Below are 17,959 nucleotides of genomic sequence, written 5' to 3' on the forward strand. Positions count from 1 at the left end.
GTTGGGTATTGTTAGGTAAGTGTTGTCACTGTCACACTGTATGTCACCATACAAATGTTGGGTATTGTTAGGTAAGTGTTGTCACTGTCACACTGTATGTCACCATACAAATGTTGGGTATTGTTAGGTAAGTGTTGTCACTGTCACACTGTATGTCACCATACAAATGTTGGGTATTGTTAGGTAAGTGTTGTCACTGTCACACTGTATGTCACCATACAAATGTTGGGTCTTGTTAGGTAAGTGTTGTCACTGTCACACTGTATGTCACCATACAAATGACATGTTGGGTATTGTTAGGTAAGTGTTGTCACTGTCACACTGTATGTCACCATACAAATGTTGAATTTGAATTTGAATTTATTTGGCAATAAAATAAAGTAAAAACATACATTTAAAAGTATTGCCGAGGATAACACAACAAAGCAATTAAAACTTATTTCCATTGTGGTCCTCGATTTCAAAAATTCAACATGTCGGTAGGTAAAGAACTCTGGTCACGTGATTGGAGCAAGATTAGTGAAAAATGGAAATGAAACATACAAACGTTGAAATGACTCCTGAAAAACAATACAACTAGTGTATATACATTACTAACTTTGACTTTTGGCAAGCATTTGAGACATTAAGTGGTTTTTGACTGATTTCTTGAATGTACTTTTACACTGAGAATGCCGTATTGGCAGTGGTAAACTGTTCCATGCTGCAGTACCAGTGTACCTAAAAGTATGAGTGCCGCAGCCTTTAACTCTGGGAATCTTAAAGGTTGAAATGCTATTTCTCGTATTATAACTATTTCTGTATATATGTATTTGATTTCTCATGTACTGAGGCGCATAGCCATTATAGATGTTAAACATGTGATTTAATTTGAGTTGACTGACTCTCTGTTCAACTGGCAATAGTCCCACTTTATGAAATTCGTCCATCCCAATGTGAGTTCTGGGGGGGGACATCTAATAGAAATCTAATAACCTTGTTTTGTGCCACCTGCAGCCGGAACTTAGATCGTTTAGTAAGACCCGAGTACCATGCCGAACAGGCGTAGTCAAAGTGACACTGAATCAACGCTGACACAAGAAGCTTTTTCGTTTCAAGATTTAAATTCCTTGCATTTCTGTAGAGAAATTTTATTTTTTTCGAACATTTGGTGATGATTGCCTTTGTAATGATATCACCCGACAAGGACTGATCTAATGTCACGCCTAGGTATGTAACTTGCTGCTTTGACTCAATATCACTCCCACAACATTGTACCCGTAATCTGTTGATTTTATGTTGCCTTCTCTTTGATGCAAAAAGAATTGATTCTGTTTTACCTAGATGTAGAGATAGCTTGTTACACTGTATGTAACCATACAAATGTTGGGTATTGTTAGGTAAGTGTTGTCACTGTCACACTGTATGTCACCATACAAATGTTGGGTATTGTTAGGTAAGTGTTGTCACTGTCACACTGTATGTCACCATACAAATGTTGGGTCTTGTCAGGTAAGTTTTTGGATGTATTAATAATAGGTATATACTTACACCATCCTGTAATTCATCGACTGCAGCTTGTTTGTCTCGACTGGCTTTCAGTTTGGCTTCTTCTCTCTTTTTATTTTCATCTTGAGCTTCCTGTAGTTTGGCTGTTAAATCATCTATTTCCTAAATTTACAACAATTATACAGTATCATCTTATTGAATGTGTAAATACACTCAAGTGATTATAATTTATTGTTGATATCATGCATTTGTCAATTATTATGATGGTAGTTTATGTGTTTGTAATGTTCACATAAGGCTGGTGGACATAGTACATACCATTGTTATCAACACTGGACTAGACTGGTGGACATAGTACATCCCATTGTTATCAACATTGGACTAGACTGGTGGACATAGTACATCCCATTGCTATCAACACTGGACTAGACTGGTGTTAACATAATACTTCCCATTGTTATCAACACTGGACTAGACTGGTGGACATAGTACATACCATTGCTATCAACACTGGACTAGACTGGTGTTAACATAATACTTCCCATTGTTATCAACACTGGACTAGACTGGTGGACATAGTACATCCCATTGCTATCAACACTGGACTAGACTGGTGTTAACATAATACATCCCACTGTTAACAACACTGGACTAGACTGGTGGACATAGTACATACTATTGCTATCAACACTGGACTAGACTGGTGGACATAGTACATCCCATTGCTATCAACACTGGACTAGACTGGTGTTAACATATTATATCCCATTGTTATCAACAATGGACTAGACTGGTGGACATAGTACATCCCATTGTTATCAACACTGGACTAGACTGGTGGACATAGTACATCCCATTGTTATCAACACTGGACTAGACTGGTGGACATAGTACATCCCATTGCTATCAACACTGGACTAGACTGGTGGGCATAGTACATCCCATTGTTATCAACACTGGACAAGACTGGTGGACATAGTACATCCCATTGTTATCAACACTGGACTAGACTGGTGGACATAGTACATCCCATTGTTATCAACACTGGACTAGACTGGTGGACATAGTACATACCATTGCTATCAACACTGGACTAGACTGGTGTTAACATAATACTTCCCATTGTTATCAACACTGGACTAGACTGGTGGACATAGTACATCCCATTGCTATCAACACTGGACTAGACTGGTGTTAACATAATACATCCCACTGTTAACAACACTGGACTAGACTGGTGGACATAGTACATCCCATTGTTATCAACACTGGACTAGACTGGTGGACATAGTACATACCATTGATATCAACACTGGACTAGACTGGTGTTAACATAATACATCCCACTGTTAACAACACTGGACTAGACTGGTGGACATAGTACATCCCATTGTTATCAACACTGGACTAGACTGGTGGACATAGTACATACCATTGCTATCAACACTGGACTAGACTGGTGTTAACATAATACTTCCCATTGTTATCAACACTGGACTAGACTGGTGGACATAGTACATCCCATTGCTATCAACACTGGACTAGACTGGTGTTAACATATTATATCCCATTGTTATCAACAATGGACTAGACTGGTGGACATAGTACATCCCATTGTTATCAACACTGGACTAGACTGGTGTTAACATAATACATCCCACTGTTAACAACACTGGACTAGACTGGTGGACATAGTACATCCCATTGTTATCAACAATGGACTAGACTGGTGGGCATAGTACATCCCATTGATATCAACACTGGACTAGACTGGTGGACATAGTACATCCCATTGTTATCAGCACTGGACTAGACTGGTGGACATAGTACATCCCATTGCTATCAACACTGGACTAGACTGGTGGGCATAGTACATCCCATTGTTATCAACACTGGACTAGACTGGTGGACATAGTACATCCCATTGTTATCAGCACTGGACTAGACTGGTGGACATAGTACATCCCATTGTTATCAACATTGGACTAGACTGGTGGGCATAGTACATCCCATTGCTATCAACACTGGACTAGACTGGTGGGCATAGTACATCCCATTGCTATCAACACTGGACTAGACTGGTGGGCATAGTACATCCCATTGCTATCAACACTGGACTAGACTGGTGGACATAGTACATACCATTGTTATCAACACTGGACTAGACTGGTGGACATAGTACATCCCATTGTTATCAACAATGGACTAGACTGGTGGACATAGTACATACCATTGTTATCAACACTTGACTAGACTGGTGGACATAGTACATCCCATTGTTATCAACACTGGACTAGACTGGTGTTAACACAATACATCCCACTGTTATCAACACTGGACTAGACTGGTGTTAACACAATACATCCCATTGTTAACAAGTCATTGAGAATGACATAGTCCCCGCTATAATTGGGTTTTAAGGAATTATCACTACTCTGATCACGCAACAACATTTGTGAACCTAAAACAAACAGACTTAGATATGTTGTGTGTGCTTGTTGGACATGGAATATGCCTCCAACACTAAAGGATTGGTTGGGTATGGGGGATCATATCACGATGAAAATGGAGTCTGAGTTACGGCTTTGGACATGGAAAATTCACAAACAAAATGGCTGCCAGGCAGCCATATTGGATCGTATCACGACGAAAATGGATATGCACATGTATGTTATAGAACGCTATCCTAATACCAACTTTGAATGAGATCTGTTTAAGCATGTCTGAGTTATGGCTTTGGACATGGAAAATTCACAACCAAAATGGCTGCCAGGCAGCCATATTGGATCGTATCACGACGAAAATGGATATGCACATGTATGTTATAGAACGCTGTCCTAATACCAACTTTGAATGAGATCTGTTTAAGCATGTCTGAGTTATGGCTTTGGACATGGAAAATTCACAACCAAAATGGCTGCCAGGCAGCCATATTGGATCGTATCAAGACAAAAATGGATATGCACATGTATGTCATAGAACACTGTCCTAATACCAACTTTGAATGAGATCTGTTCAAGCATGTCTGAGTTATGGCTTTGGACATGAAAATTCGCAAACAAAATGGCTACCAGGCAGCCATATTGGATCGTACCACAATGAAAATGGATATGCACATGTATGTCATAGAACACTGTCCTAATACCAACTTTGAATGAGATCTGTTCAAGCATGTCTGAGTTATGGCTTTAGACAGGGAAAATTCGCAAATAAAATGGTTGCTAGGCGGCCATATTGGATCGTATCATAAAACAAATTGACGTGCATATGTATGCCATAGCATGTTGCCCCTGTACCAAGTTTGAAAAAAATCGGTCCAGGCATCTCCAAGAAACGGCTGCGGACGCACGGACACACGGACGCACGGACAGACGGAACCCAATCCATAAGTCCCCGTTCCGGACTTCGTCCGCGGGGACTAACAACACTGGACTAGACTGGTGTTAACATAATACATCCCATTGTTATCAACACTGGACTAGACTGGTGGACATAGTACATCCCATTGATATCAACACTGGACTAGACTGGTGTTAACATATTATATCCCATTGTTATCAACAATGGACAAGACTGGTGGACATAGTACATCATCCCATTGATATCAACACTGGACTAGACTGGTGTTAACATATTATATCCCATTGTTATCAACACTGGACAAGACTGGTGGACATAGTACATCATCCCATTGATATCAACACTGGACTAGACTGGTGTTAACATATTATATCCCATTGTTATCAACACTGGACTAGACTGGTGGACATAGTACATCCCATTGATATCAACACTGGACTAGACTGGTGGACATAGTATACATCCCATTGATATCAACAATGGACTAGACTGGTGGACATAGTATACATCCCATTGATATCAACACTGGACTAGACTGGTGGACATAGTATACATCCCATTGATATCAACAATGGACTAGACTGGTGGACATAGTACATCCCATTGTTATCAACACTGGACTAGACTGGTGGACATAGTACATACCATTGTTATCAACACTGGACTAGACTGGTGGACATAGTACATCCCATTGATATCAACACTGGACTAGACTGGTGGACATAGTACATCCCATTGATATCAACACTGGACTAGACTGGTGGACATAGTACATCCCATTGTTATCAACACTGGACTAGACTGGTGGACATAGTACATACCATTGCTATCAACACTGGACTAGACTGGTGGACATAGTACATCCCATTGTTATCAACACTGGACTAGACTGGTGGACATAGTACATACCATTGCTATCAACACTGGACTAGACTGGTGGACATAATACATCCCATTGATATCAACACTGGACTAGACTGGTGGACATAATACATCCCATTGATATCAACAATGGACTAGACTGGTGGACATAGTACATACCATTGATATCAACACTGGACTAGACTGGTGGACATAATACATCCCATTGATATCAACAATGGACTAGACTGGTGGACATAGTACATCCCATTGTTATCAACACTGGACTAGACTGGTGTTAACATATTATATCCCATTGTTATCAACACTGGACTAGACTGGTGGACATAATACATCCCATTGATATCAACAATGGACTAGACTGGTGGACATAGTACATCCCATTGTTATCAACACTGGACTAGACTGGTGGACATAGTACATCCCATTGTTATCAACACTGGACTAGACTGGTGGACATAGTACATCCCATTGTTATCAACACTGGACTAGACTGGTGGACATAGTACATCCCATTGTTATCAACACTGGACTAGACTGGTGGACATAATACATCCCATTGATATCAACAATGGACTAGACTGGTGGACATAGTACATCCCATTGTTATCAACACTGGACTAGACTGGTGTTAACATATTATATCCCATTGTTATCAACACTGGACTAGACTGGTGGACATAGTACATACCATTGATATCAACACTGGACTAGACTGGTGGACATAATACATCCCATTGATATCAACAATGGACTAGACTGGTGGACATAGTACATCCCATTGTTATCAACACTGGACTAGACTGGTGTTAACATATTATATCCCATTGTTATCAACACTGGACTAGACTGGTGGACATAATACATCCCATTGATATCAACAATGGACTAGACTGGTGGACATAGTACATCCCATTGTTATCAACACTGGACTAGACTGGTGGACATAGTACATCCCATTGTTATCAACACTGGACTAGACTGGTGGACATAGTACATCCCATTGTTATCAACACTGGACTAGACTGGTGGACATAGTACATCCCATTGTTATCAACACTGGACTAGACTGGTGGACATAGTACATACCATTGTTATCAACACTGGACTAGACTGGTGGACATAGTACATCCCATTGTTATCAACACTGGACTAGACTGGTGGACATAGTACATCCCATTGCTATCAACACTGGACTAGACTGGTGGACATAGTACATACCATTGTTATCAACACTGGACTAGACTGGTGGACATAGTACATCCCATTGATATCAACACTGGACTAGACTGGTGGACATAGTACATACCATTGTTATCAACACTGGACTAGACTGGTGGACATAGTACTTCCCATTGTTATCAACACTGGACAAGACTGGTGGACATAGTACATCCCATTGATATCAACACTGGACTAGACTGGTGTTAACATATTACATCCCATTGATATCAACACTGGACAAGACTGGTGGTAACGTAGTACATCCCATTACATGTATATTGAATTTGAAGTGTGCATTCTTAAGATAAAGCCTAATTACAGAAAACCCATTAATTATATAATAACTCACTAATATTCATGGCATGTTTACCAAAACTCATAAGTTCTAGCCATTACACTAAAGAATATGTGCACCAAATTTTGTTTAAATTTGAGCCAGTAGTTTTTGAGAAGAAAACGATGACAGACAGACAGACAGACAGACAGACAGACAGACAGACAGACAGACAGACAGAGACAGACAGACAGACAGACAGACAGACAGACAGACAGACAGACAGACAGACAGAGTGAGACAGACAGACTTTTCATCCCCAACACATAACATTCCTTAAGGAAGGTAATACGATTTCTTACTCTTTCATGTTTTTCTGTCAGCTGTGCTCTCTTCTTCTCCATTTGATCAAAATGTTTCTTTGCCATATCATCTACTAATTTCTGCTCATCTGTTTCCAATTTCTTCTTGACATTCTCAATAGTCTGTATTAGTAGAAACACAGTTAGTCTACATAGTGTGATTTATGCATCCATTAAAAATGCATATACAGAGACACAACACAAGCTGTACACACTTCCATCAACTAACACCTGTGTATAAAATTAAGACTGTCTTGGTTGACCTTGCAATACAGTATACATTAGGCGTCTTCTGTAACTTGTAAGTGTTGTTACCCTGGTACTAATGTTAGCAAGAGGCAATAGCAAGACATTGTTGCATAGTGTCAACTCCAATAAACTTACATTCAAACATTCCAATGTTGAAACTATTTAAATGACCAGCTATCACTGCTCTTTTTGAGTCATTTTGTACAACTTTTGTAACATCCATGCCTAAAACCTGTGTTTATGACACAATTGAAGCTTGTAAGATGTAACAAACATTGTGAGCGTGAAGCTGTGATAATTTCATTTATTGCACATGTGCAATGAACAAAGAACGTCTTCCATGGTCATGCATGTCATGGATCATGAAAGACGCATTATCATTACGGAGTCTGTCATTTCCCCGATGATACAACTGATTGAAAGCTAAATACTGGTCAAAAATATTTTTTTGAGGAATGCAATATGCCTTTTACCAATTTTACAGACACACACACACACACACACACACACACACACACACACACACACACACACACACACACACACACACACACACACACACACATCATTCATTGTTCTGTGATCACAATACTGATAACAACTGTCATTTATTGTTGTGATCACAATACTGATAACAACTTCATTGTTCTGTGATCACAATACTGATAACAACTTCATTCTGTGATCACAATACTGATAACTAATTTATTGTTCTGTGATCACAATACTGATAACAACTACATTGTCCTGTGATCACAATACTGATAACAACTGTCATTTATTGTTGTGTGATCACAATACTGATAACAACTTCATTGTTCTGTGATCACAATACTGATAACAACTTCATTGTTCTCTTATCACAATACTGATAACAACTTCATTGTTCTGTTATCACAATACTGATAACAACTTCATTCTGTGATCACAATACTGATGTATGACTTGTATGCACATTCTTTTCTAGTTAACTCTCCACAAGGAACAAAGTAGTTAATTTGCTGTCACAAAACATACCAAATTCTTCTTTGCTTCAAGTGTCTTCTTTTCCTTTTCCACTCCTTCATCAACTTCTTTTTGGATTTTGTCTAATGCTTTTTGTTTCTCTTCTTCTAGTTTACTTTTTTCATTCTTCTGTAAGTCCTGTAGTTCATCTTTAAGTTTCTTCATAGCCCTGTCCATCTCTTCCCTGTAAATGATGTACATTGTTTATATAGAGTAGAACTAGATACATTTATAGACCATGCACACTGTAATATAGTATTGATAACATTAGTATACTGTAACACAGTGTTTATACTAGTAGTATTGTATTATAACGTTAGTAGTAGTATTGTATTATAGTGTTCATGGTAGTAATATTGTAATATAGTGTTCATGGTAGTAGTATTGTATTATAGTGTTCATGGTAGTAATATTGTAATATAGTGTTTTTAGCAGTAGTATTGTATTATAGTGTTTATAGTAGTATTGTATTATTATAGTGTTCATAATAGTAGTATTGTATTATAGTGTTTATAGTAGTAGTATTGTATTATAGTGTTTATAGTAGTATTGTATTATACTGTTCATAGTAGTAGTATTGTATTATAGTGTTCATAGTAGTATTGTATTATACAGTTCATAGTAGTAGTATTGTATTATACTGTTATAGTAGTAGTATTGTATTATACTGTTAATAGTAGTAGTATTGTATTATAGTGTTTATAGTAGTAGTATTGTATTATAGTGTTAATAGTAGTAGTATTGTATTATAGTGTTCATAGTAGTAGTATTGTATTATACTGTTCATAGTAGTAGTATTGTATTATACTGTTAATAGTAGTAGTATTGTATTATAGTGTTTATAGTAGTAGTATTGTATTATACTATTTATAGTAATAGTATTGTATTATTAAGTTCATAGTAGTAGTGTTGTATTATACTGTTTATAGTAGTAGTATTGTATTATACTGTTCATAGTAGTAGTATTGTATTATACTGTTTATAGTAGTAGTATTGTATTATACTATTTATAGTAATAGTATTGTATTATTAAGTTCATAGTAGTAGTGTTGTATTATACTGTTTATAGTAGTAGTATTGTATTATACTGTTCATAGTAGTAGTGTTGTATTATACTGTTTATAGTAGTAGTATTGTATTATACTGTTCATAGTAGTAGTATTGTATTATAGTGTTCATAGTAGTAGTAGTATTGTATTATAGTGTTCATAGTAGTAGTATTGTATTATAGTGTTCATAGTAGTAGTATTGTATTATAGTGTTTATAGTAGTAGTATTGTATTATAGTGTTTATAGTAGTAGTATTGTATTATAGTGTTCATAGTAGTAGTATTGTATTAAAGTGTTTATAGTAGTAGTATTGTATTATAGTGTTTATAGTAGTAGTATTGTATTATAGTGTTTATAGTAGTAGTATTGTATTATAGTGTTTATAGTAGTAGTATTGTATTATACTGTTCATAGTAGTAGTATTGTATTATACTGTTAATAGTAGTAGTATTGTATTATAGTGTTCATAGTAGTAGTATTGTATTATAGTGTTCATAGTAGTAGTATTGTATTATAGTGTTTATAGTAGTAGTATTGTATTATAGTGTTTATAGTAGTAGTATTGTATTATAGTGTTCATAGTAGTAGTATTGTATTATAGTGTTTATAGTAGTAGTATTGTATTATACTGTTTATAGTAGTAGTATTGTATTATAGTGTTAATAGTAGTAGTATTGTATTATAGTGTTTATAGTAGTAGTATTGTATTATAGTGTTTATAGTAGTAGTATTGTATTATAGTGTTTATAGTAGTAGTATTGTATTACTGTTATAGTAGTAGTATTGTATTATAGTGTTCATAGTAGTAGTATTGTATTATACTGTTATAGTAGTAGTATTGTATTATAGTGTTTATAGTAGTAGTATTGTATTATACTGTTATAGTAGTAGTATTGTATTATAGTGTTTATAGTAGTAGTATTGTATTATACTGTTATAGTAGTAGTATTGTATTACTGTTATAGTAGTAGTATTGTATTACTGTTATAGTAGTAGTATTGTATTACTGTTATAGTAGTAGTATTGTATTATAGTGTTCATAGTAGTAGTATTGTATTATAGTGTTCATAGTAGTAGTATTGTATTATACTGTTCATAGTAGTAGTATTGTATTATAGTGTTCATAGTAGTAGTATTGTATTATAGTGTTCATAGTAGTAGTATTGTATTATACTGTTCATAGTAGTAGTATTGTATTACTGTTATAGTAGTAGTATTGTATTATAGTGTTTATAGTAGTAGTATTGTATTACTGTTATAGTAGTAGTATTGTATTATAGTGTTTATAGTAGTAGTATTGTATTACTGTTATAGTAGTAGTATTGTATTACTGTTATAGTAGTAGTATTGTATTACTGTTATAGTAGTAGTATTGTATTATAGTGTTTATAGTAGTAGTATTGTATTACTGTTATAGTAGTAGTATTGTATTACTGTTATAGTAGTAGTATTGTATTACTGTTATAGTAGTAGTATTGTATTATAGTGTTTATAGTAGTAGTATTGTATTACTGTTATAGTAGTAGTATTGTATTATAGTGTTTATAGTAGTAGTATTGTATTATAGTGTTTATAGTAGTAGTATTGTATTATAGTGTTTATAGTAGTAGTATTGTATTACTGTTATAGTAGTAGTATTGTATTATAGTGTTTATAGTAGTAGTATTGTATTATAGTGTTAATAGTAGTAGTATTGTATTACTGTTATAGTAGTAGTATTGTATTACTGTTATAGTAGTAGTATTGTATTACTGTTATAGTAGTAGTATTGTATTATAGTGTTTATAGTAGTAGTATTGTATTACTGTTATAGTAGTAGTATTGTATTACTGTTATAGTAGTAGTATTGTATTACTGTTATAGTAGTAGTATTGTATTATAGTGTTTATAGTAGTAGTATTGTATTACTGTTATAGTAGTAGTATTGTATTATACTGTTATAGTAGTAGTATTGTATTATACTGTTATAGTAGTAGTATTGTATTATAGTGTTTATAGTAGTAGTATTGTATTACTGTTATAGTAGTAGTATTGTATTACTGTTATAGTAGTAGTATTGTATTATAGTGTTTATAGTAGTAGTATTGTATTACTGTTATAGTAGTAGTATTGTATTACTGTTATAGTAGTAGTATTGTATTATAGTGTTTATAGTAGTAGTATTGTATTACTGTTATAGTAGTAGTATTGTATTATACTGTTATAGTAGTAGTATTGTATTATACTGTTATAGTAGTAGTATTGTATTATAGTGTTTATAGTAGTAGTATTGTATTACTGTTATAGTAGTAGTATTGTATTACTGTTATAGTAGTAGTATTGTATTATAGTGTTCATAGTAGTAGTATTGTATTATAGTGTTCATAGTAGTAGTATTGTATTATACTGTTCATAGTAGTAGTATTGTATTATAGTGTTTATAGTAGTAGTATTGTATTATAGTGTTTATAGTAGTAGTATTGTATTATAGTGTTTATAGTAGTAGTATTGTATTATAGTGTTTATAGTAGTCGTATTGTATTATAGTGTTTATAGTAGTAGTATTGTATTATAGTGTTTATAGTAGTAGTATTGTATTATACTGTTATAGTAGTAGTATTGTATTACTGTTATAGTAGTAGTATTGTATTATAGTGTTCATAGTAGTAGTATTGTATTATAGTGTTCATAGTAGTAGTATTGTATTATACTGTTCATAGTAGTAGTATTGTATTATAGTGTTTATAGTAGTAGTATTGTATTATAGTGTTTATAGTAGTAGTATTGTATTATAGTGTTTATAGTAGTAGTATTGTATTATAGTGTTTATAGTAGTCGTATTGTATTATAGTGTTTATAGTAGTAGTATTGTATTATACAGTTCATAGTAGTAGTATTGTATTATAGTGTTCATAGTAGTAGTATTGTATTATAGTGTTCATAGTAGTAGTATTGTATTATAGTGTTCATAGCAGTAGTATTGTATTATAGTGTTATAGTAGTAGTATTGTATTATAGTGTTTATAGTAGTAGTATTGTATTATACAGTTCATAGTAGTATTGTATTATACTGTTTATAGTAGTAGTATTGTATTATACAGTTCATAGTAATAGTATTGTATTATACTTTTATACATGTAGTAGTAGTATTGTATTATTGTGTTCATAGTGGTAGTATTGGGACAGTATTGTGTTCATTGTAGTAGTATTGGGACAGTATTGTGTTCATAGCAGTAGTATTGGGACAGTATTGTGTTCATAGTAGTAGTAATGGAAGAGTGTTGTGTTCATAGTAGTAGTATTGGGACAGTATTGTGTTCATAGTAGTAGTATTGGGACAGTATTGTGTTCATAGTAGTAGTATTGGGACAGTATTGTGTTCATAGTATTGGTAGAGTATTGTGTCCATAGTAGTAGTATTGGTAGAGTGTTGTGTTCATAGTAGTAGTATTGGGAGAGTATTGTGTTCATAGTAGTAGTATTGGGAGAGTATTGTGTTCATAGTAGTAGTATTGGGAGAGTATTGTGTTCATAGTAGTAGTATTGGGAGAGTATTGTGTTCATAGTAGTAGTATTGGTAGAGTGTTGTGTTCATAGTAGTAGTATTGGGAGAGTATTGTGTTCATAGTAGTAGTATTGGGAGAGTATTGTGTTCATAGTAGTAGTATTGGGAGAGTATTGTGTTCATAGTAGTAGTATTGGGAGAGTATTGTGTTCATAGTAGTAGACAAGAATACCTGAGTTTAGCTTCTTCCTCTTGTTGTTTGTTCTTTATCTGATCACGTAGTTTTCGAATTGCATCTGAATTTCCTTCTTGTAGCCTGGCTTCTTCATCATCAAATGAGTCTTTAACGTCCTTTCTCAAAGACCTAGGTAGACAGCATTTATACAGATTGCACATCAACATACCCATGCAGTAAACAATTACAAGTACCCTGTAGATAATTACCCATACATACATACATACACTGTGTATACATACAACTTACAAGTACCCTGTGGATAATTACACATCCATACAAGTGTGTATACAAGTACCCTGTGGATAATTACCCATACATACAATGTACACTGGGTATACAACTTACAAGTACCCTGTGTATAATTACCTGTAACCTGTAGATAACAAGCCATTGAAAATGACATAGTCCCCGCTATGATTCAGTTTTAAGGAATTATCACTACTCTGATCATCCAACAACACTTGTGAACCTAAATCAAACAGACTTAGATATGTTGTGTCTGCTTGTTGGACATGGAACATGCCTACAACAATAAAGGATGGGTCGGGTATGGGGGATTGTATCAGGACGAAAATGGATATGCACATGTATGTCATAGAACACTGTCCTAATACCAACTTTGAATGAGATCTGTTCAAGCATGTCTCAGTTATGGCTTTGGACATGGAAAATTCGCAAACAAAATAGCTGCCAGGCAGCCATATTGGATCGTATCACGATGAAAATGGATATGCACATGTATGTCATAGAACACTGTCTTAATACCAACTTTGAATGAGATCTGTTCAAGCACGTCTGAGATATGGCTTTGGACATAGAAAAATCACAAACAAAATGGCTGCCAGGTGGCCATATTGGATCGTATCACAACAACAATGAATATGCACATGTATGTCATAGTACACTGTCCTAATACCAACTTAGAATGAGATCTGTTCAAGCATGTCTGAGTTATGGCTTTGGACATGGAAAATTCACAAACAAAATGGCTGCTAGGCGGCCATATTGGATGGTATCATGACAACAATGAATATACACATGTATGTCATAGAACACTGTCCTAATACCAACTTTGAATGAGATCTGTTCAAGCATGTCTGAGTTATGGCTTTAGACAGGGAAAATTTGCAGCCATATTGGATCGTATCATAAAACAAATTGACGTGCATATGTATGCCATTGTATGTTGCCCCTATACCAAGTTTGAAAAAAATCGGTCCAGGCATCTCCAAGAAACGGCTGTGGACGGACGGACGGACGGACGGAACCCAATCCATAAGTCCCCGTCCCGGACTTCGTCCGGCGGGGACTAATTACACATCAATTCATTGGGTATACAAGTAACCTGTAGATAATTACACATCCATACACAGGGTATACAAGTAACCTGTAGATAATTACACATCCATACACAGTGTATACAAGTAACCTGTAGATAATTACACATCCATACACAGGGTATACAAGTAACCTGTAGATAATTACACATCCATACACAGGGTATACAAGTAACCTGTAGATAATTACACATCAATACACAGGGTATACAAGTAACCTGTAGATAATTACACATTCATACACTGGGTATACAAGTAACCTGTAGATAATTACACATCCATACACAGGGTATACAAGTAACCTGTAGATAATTACACATCCATACACAGGGTATACAAGTAACCTGTAGATAATTACACATCCATACACTGGGTATACAAGTAACCTGTAGATAATTACACATCAATACACTGGGTATACTGGTACAAGTACCTTGTGGATAATTACACATCCATACACTGGGTATACAAGTAACCTGTAGATAATTACACATCCATACACTGGGTATACAAGTAACCTGTAGATAATTACACATCAATACACAGGGTATACAAGTAACCTGTAGATAATTACACATCCATACACTGGGTATACAAGTAACCTGTAGATAATTACACATCCATACACTGGGTATACAAGTAACCTGTAGATAATTACACATCCATACACAGGGTATACAAGTAACCTGTAGATAATTACACATCAATACACAGGGTATACAAGTAACCTGTAGATAATTACACATCCATACACTGGGTATACAAGTAACCTGTAGATAATTACACATCCATACACTGGGTATACAAGTAACCTGTAGATAATTACACATCCATACACAGGGTATACAAGTAACCTGTAGATAATTACACATCCATACACTGGGTATACAAGTAACCTGTAGATAATTACACATCCATACACTGGGTATACAAGTAACCTGTAGCTAATTACACATCCATACACTGGGTATACAAGTAACCTGTAGATAATTACACATCCATACACAGGGTATACAAGTAACCTGTAGATAATTACACATCCATACACAGGGTATACAAGTAACCTGTAGATAATTACACATCCATACACTGGGTATACAAGTAACCTGTAGATAATTACACATCCATACACTGGGTATACAAGTAACCTGTAGATAATTACACATCCATACACAGGGTATACAAGTAACCTGTAGATAATTACACATCCATACACTGGGTATACAAGTAACCTGTAGATAATTACACATCCATACACTGGGTATACAAGTAACCTGTAGATAATTACACATCCATACACTGGGTATACAAGTAACCTGTAGATAATTACACATCCATACACAGGGTATACAAGTAACCTGTAGATAATTACACATCCATACACTGGGTATACAAGTAACCTGTAGATAATTACACATCCATACACAGGGTATACAAGTAACCTGTAGATAATTACACATCCATACACTGGGTATACAAGTAACCTGTAGATAATTACACATCAATACACAGGGTATACAAGTAACCTGTAGATAATTACACATCCATACACTGGGTATACAAGTAACCTGTAGATAATTACACATCCATACACAGGGTATACAAGTAACCTGTAGATAATTACACATCCATACACAGGGTATACAAGTAACCTGTAGATAATTACACGTCCATACACAGGGTATGCAAGTAACCTGTAGATAATTACACATCCATACACTGGGTATACAAGTAACCTGTAGATAATTACACATCAATACACAGGGTATACAAGTAACCTGTAGATAATTACACATCCATACACTGGGTATACAAGTAACCTGTAGATAATTACACATCAATACACTGGGTATAGAAGTAACCTGAGGATAATTCCTGATCTTAGTAGCTGTATACACAATAAACCAAATCAACTTGTTTTTTGGGTCCACACCCAAAAATCAGCGCCCTCAATGGCAATCATGATTTCAACCTGTTTATTAATGTTTATGGATAATATCAATCACTGTTTAACGTGTGCAATTTCTAATTATTGGTATTTTAATAATCTTCACTGAATATATTGTGGTTGTCTGATGGGAAATGATACTCCAAGTCCAATTACAATCAGTACAGTTTTAACATGGTGGCAGAGTCGAAAGTGAGTTTTTGCTCAAGATTTAAACTTGCCACTATACCACCTATAAACTATAATGTTGTCTACTAATTAACCCTTTCACCACCGATTCCCTTAATTGAGGGAACGCGCTAGGGCGCCCACCGATTCCCTCAATTGAGGGAACGCCAGAGTTCATTCACCTACCTCGCCGTTATGCCGTTAAACGGCAGCTATTGCTGCAAAAATTGCTGCCATAACTAGTTCCACACATGCGTATTAGCCTTGTTTATCTACACTGCCATTTTGAAAGCATGACAGTGAACGATATCTGGAGTACGATCCAAATGACGAGCGATCGTAATTTTATGTGCGTTTTTCGCTCACAAAATCGAATTTCAACATGGCGGAAGTAATTAACGGCTCTCATAACATGGCCTACGATATAAATTATGTCACTATCTTTGGATATTTCGACAGAATTTGACTCGAAATACATCGTTGAATACAAGTATTTAGCTATGGGAACACATTGTACTTGTATGTAAGCATCAAATTCCCGCTAAGGCCGTGTGAGCTGCCGACGGCAGTTTATGGTTGAATTTTTGAATGTCGTTCAAATTTACGCAATCTTGTGACCGTGCCGACGCCCATGCTAACGTTCTAGGGGTAATTTTTGGCAATATCATGGATTATTTTGGTTTTATTTCTTTTTGTTACGGCTCAATAATGACTTGTATTTGTATTAGCTCACTGTGTAGAGGTCAGTGGAGGGAAACTTACGCTTGATGTTGGCGATTTTCCGATCGGATTTTTTACGTGCGTTTTTCAATGTAAAATTCAAATTTCAACATCGGCGAAGCAAAATCTGTCTCCCCTAACATCGTTTGCAATGTAAATAAAGGTGCTGT

The 17,959-nt window shown here is 35.2% G+C and overlaps 1 protein-coding gene across 5 annotated transcripts in view; it reads right to left on the reverse strand.

Moving 5' to 3' along the window:
- The window catches only part of LOC144444512 (uncharacterized), a 125,376-nt gene that overhangs the window by 66,914 nt on the left and 40,503 nt on the right, over window positions 1-17,959 (reverse strand). For all 5 annotated transcript variants that reach the window (XM_078133956.1, XM_078133955.1, XM_078133954.1 and 2 more), the window contains exons 12-15: window positions 13,611-13,742; window positions 8,857-9,028; window positions 7,591-7,713; window positions 1,531-1,650 (exon numbers count right to left, since the gene is read on the reverse strand). In XM_078133956.1, the coding sequence (XP_077990082.1) occupies window positions 1,531-1,650; window positions 7,591-7,713; window positions 8,857-9,028; window positions 13,611-13,742 (547 nt within the window). The remainder of the gene's footprint in view (window positions 1-1,530; window positions 1,651-7,590; window positions 7,714-8,856; window positions 9,029-13,610; window positions 13,743-17,959) is intronic.

Source organism: Glandiceps talaboti, chromosome 13, assembly GCF_964340395.1.
Source record: "Glandiceps talaboti chromosome 13, keGlaTala1.1, whole genome shotgun sequence".
Classification (NCBI taxonomy): Eukaryota; Metazoa; Hemichordata; class Enteropneusta; family Spengelidae; genus Glandiceps; species Glandiceps talaboti.